General features: G+C 58.0%; 1 protein-coding gene across 1 annotated transcript in view; it reads right to left on the minus strand.

The window, feature by feature from the left end:
• SULF2 (sulfatase 2) overlaps positions 1-3,578 on the minus strand; it is a 131,443-nt gene that overhangs the window by 11,543 nt on the left and 116,322 nt on the right. The window contains exons 11-13 of the mRNA XM_037742978.1: positions 2,625-2,838; positions 2,271-2,429; positions 132-360 (exon numbers count right to left, since the gene is read on the minus strand). Of these exons, the coding sequence (XP_037598906.1) occupies positions 132-360; positions 2,271-2,429; positions 2,625-2,838 (602 nt within the window). The remainder of the gene's footprint in view (positions 1-131; positions 361-2,270; positions 2,430-2,624; positions 2,839-3,578) is intronic.

Genomic DNA, 3,578 nt, shown 5'->3' on the forward strand with positions numbered 1-3,578 from the left:
GGAGGAGGAGGAGGTGGAGGAGGAGGTAGAGGAGGAGGAGAAGGACCAGCCCAGGGGCCCAGGAGGTGTGGGAAGCCCTTCTCAAGGTCTGTCCTGTCCCTGTCACCCTCAACTTCCACCTGGACACTCACCGATTTGTCACTTTGATGGGGTTGGTGGCGGCGTAGTTGGGAAGGCCTCCAGTGCCACTGAAGTCCCCACCATCCTTGTCGTCTGGGTTCTCAGGGGCCCCTGGTGAGTGCCGCTTGGTGAGGTTTCGGGGCTGGGCAGCATCACCCAGGTCTACGCGGTGCGCCCTGCCATCTGCCTCAATGGCCACTGAGCGGAGGGAGCGATAGCGAATGTAGCTGGGCTTGTACCCTGTGGGCATCGAGGGGTGGCAGAGTCAGGGAGGCAGGAAGGGCTGGCCGGGCTGTCTGGGCAGTGGCTCCTTCATCAAGAGCTGCTAAGAATGAGGCTCAGCACTGCCTGCGACCCGAGGGGTCATGAAATCTCTCCGCCTGCTCACAGATCTTGGGAGGGCCTCGAGCCGATCACACCGGCAAGACTGAAGTCCTAGAGCTAAGAAGGCACCGGCTCGAGAGGATTTCAAACAAGAGCTGCGTACGGGTAAAGAAATGACGGTACAGCATCTGTACAACGCAATGCGCCACCAGGAGCAAGGTTCCGATTCATGCCAGAGCGTGGATGAGTGTCAAAAGCCTGCTGCTGAGTGACAGCAGCCAGACACAAAGCGGGCTTGTATTGTTCATTGTATTTATAGGAACTATCCAGAATAGGTAAATCTGCAGCGGCAGAGAGATCGGTGGTTGCCGAGATGGGGAGAGAGCAGTGAGGTGTGACTGCGGGCGGGTGCGGGGTTCCCTCTTGGGGATGAAATGTTTTGGAACTAGGTAGGGGTGTGCAACGCTGTGAACATAAAATGTCTCTGCATTGTATACAACTGTAAGTTTTATGTTATCTCAACTTCACCTCAATTAAAAAGGAAAAAAGTATCATGGATATAAAAACGCCTTGAACTGGGAAGAGGGCCCTGCAGTGCCCGCCTGTCTCTGGAGAGACATGGATGGGGACTGGGGAGGCCACTTAGCTTCTCCGAGACCCAGTGAGCTGGAGGCTGCCCGCCAGGTGGGTGGGGCACGAGGCTGAGAGCGGCTTTACGGACACCCTAATGCCAAAAACTCAGTGCGTGCAGGCTAACGTGACACCCCAGAGAGCATGCATCTTCTGTGTCTCAAAAACAAATCTGAGGTGTTGACATGAGAGAAAAAGGGGAGATGGGGGCGGTGATGGACGGATGCAGACTTCCAGCTTCCGGAAAGGAAACAGATGTCTCCGCCCACAGCTCCACACGGTCAGGATGAGCCGGAGGGGAGCGGCCCCTCTGGCTGGCCAGTGTCTTCCCTGCTGTGGCCCTGGCCACAGCCCCGCCACGCCTTCCTGTGTTAAACCTCTGCCACCCGGCACGTGTCTGGCCCCCAGCATGCACTGGCGTTGTCATCCTTCTCCAGATGTACGTGGTTTAAGGAGGAGAGCCTGGAGCCAGTTGTGGCCCAGCTTTTGTTGGGTCCCAAGTGACCCCGAGATGGTGACCAAGGAGGACCCGCTGGAGGCAGAAGGCGGCGGAAGGAGGGAGGAAAGGGCTTCCTTTCCCATGTGGCCCGAGTCTCGCTGTCCCTGCTCTTGGGGGATGTTTTGTATCTTTCAGTCCTCAGGCACCTTGCATCAGAGTCACAAGGGCTGAAGAGGGCCCAGGAGAGGCATCCCCTCTCTAGCAAAGCCTTGGGCCTTTTCTGGCACGGGGCAAGCCTTCTCCGGGGCCCTTCCCTCCCTCCGCTTAGTCGCCCTGAAGCGAGTGCACAAAGTGCTGAGGGCACTCCCTGTCCCGCGAGGGTCACCCTGAGAGACCCCGGACGTCGCCCAGCGTGTTCCCAGCGTGTCCTCTCTGCTCCTTTTGTGTCAGTCGGCTCAGGAGTGAGCCGCTTTGCCTCCTTCCACCACCCTCCTTCTCCCAGGTCTCGACCCAGGGGCCTCTAAACCATGGCAGAAGGGCCCAGGCCGGCCTGTCTGTCTTTGGAACACAGTTTCCCTGGGCACAGCTGCTGCCTTTTGCTTAGACCTCTGCAGGCGCAGGGCCAAGCCGCTGACTCCGTAAGGCCAGCAAAGCTCAACACCTTTCCTCTCCACTCTTCACAGAAATGGTCTCCCGGCTCTGTGTCAATCCTTTCCTGGACTGAAGCCACACGACTGGCTCTCCCTGTCACTCTCACCTCCCTGCCACACAAATGGGGCGTGGGACAGGACTTCACTGCCCGGCGGCCGAGAGCTCTGGCGCTGCAATGGTATTTTCAGGTGCAAACCCTTGAGCACATGCGTGGGCCCTGGCGATTTGGGCAAATCCTCATGACGGTGCCTGCCTTGCAGGGCTCCTTGGAGAACGGCACAAAACAGAACCAGTGAAGCGTTCGGTGTGATGAACTGGTGCAGACCAGCTACCGTGGTGGCTGGGGACGCTGCCTGCAGCTATGTCCTCACCTCAGGTGACACCCTGGGCCTACTCCCTGCCTCCCTAGGCCAGCATCCCCCTGTGTGATGTGGCTGCTTGCGCCCACTGTGCCGCTCACCTCCCTGAGCCGCGTCGGTCACCTCTCTGTGGCTGGGACCCCCCATGCCTATTCTGAACACACAGACTTTGTCCTTCGTCTTCCTCCTCCTCAGAACACTTGCTCTCTGGCTGACAAGGCCTGCTCCTTTCTGTACCCAGTTCTGAATAAATGTCCACTGAGCACCATTCTGTAGCCGCCACCCCTCTGTCCGGTCCCGCCACTGCTGCATCTCCTTCACGCATTTTTCACCGGGGAAGTGGCCCTCTCTGTTAACTTCTTCACCTCTTGTCTCATACACGAGGTCCACGAGGGTCAGTGTCTCTCTAGGTCAACTCTGATCTCAGTGTCTGGCACAGAGTTCAAGAAATGAATGAACCCCGGCCACCTGGTCCCATCTCCCGAGTCCTGGTCCCCATCTCCTGTTCCCGGCTCTGCCTTCTGTTGTGGGCTGGCCAGCTCGGCCTGGCTTCTCTACACCACAGCCGGGATCCCAGCAGGTCAGGGTGGGCCAGGACTTCCCGACCTTACCACTGCTGACACGTTGGGGCCAGCTGAATGTCTGCGGTGGGGGCTGTGCTGTGTGTTAGCAGCATCCACAGACTCTGCTCACTAGATGCCAGCAGTACCCGTCCATCACACTCAACTGTGACTGCCAAAAATGTCTCCAAACATTGCCAGTATCCCCTGGAGGACAGAAAGCCCCCATTTAGCCTGCTCTAGGCTGGCTGCTCAGAAAAGAGGGACAGGCCGGGTGTGATGGCTCACGCCTATAATCCCAGCACTTTGGGAGGCTGAGGTGGGTGGATCATGAGATCAGGAGTTTGAGACCAGCCCGGCCAAAATGGTGAAACCTCATTTCTACTAAAAATACAAAAATTAGCCAGGCATGGTGGCGCACATCTGTAATCCAGCTACTCAGGAGGCTGAGGCAGGAGAATCGCTTGAACCTGGGAGGCAGAGGTTGCAGTGAGC

The sequence above is a fragment of the Cebus imitator genome, unplaced genomic scaffold (assembly GCF_001604975.1).
Source record: "Cebus imitator isolate Cc_AM_T3 unplaced genomic scaffold, Cebus_imitator-1.0 Scaffold132, whole genome shotgun sequence".
Classification (NCBI taxonomy): domain Eukaryota; kingdom Metazoa; phylum Chordata; class Mammalia; order Primates; family Cebidae; genus Cebus; species Cebus imitator.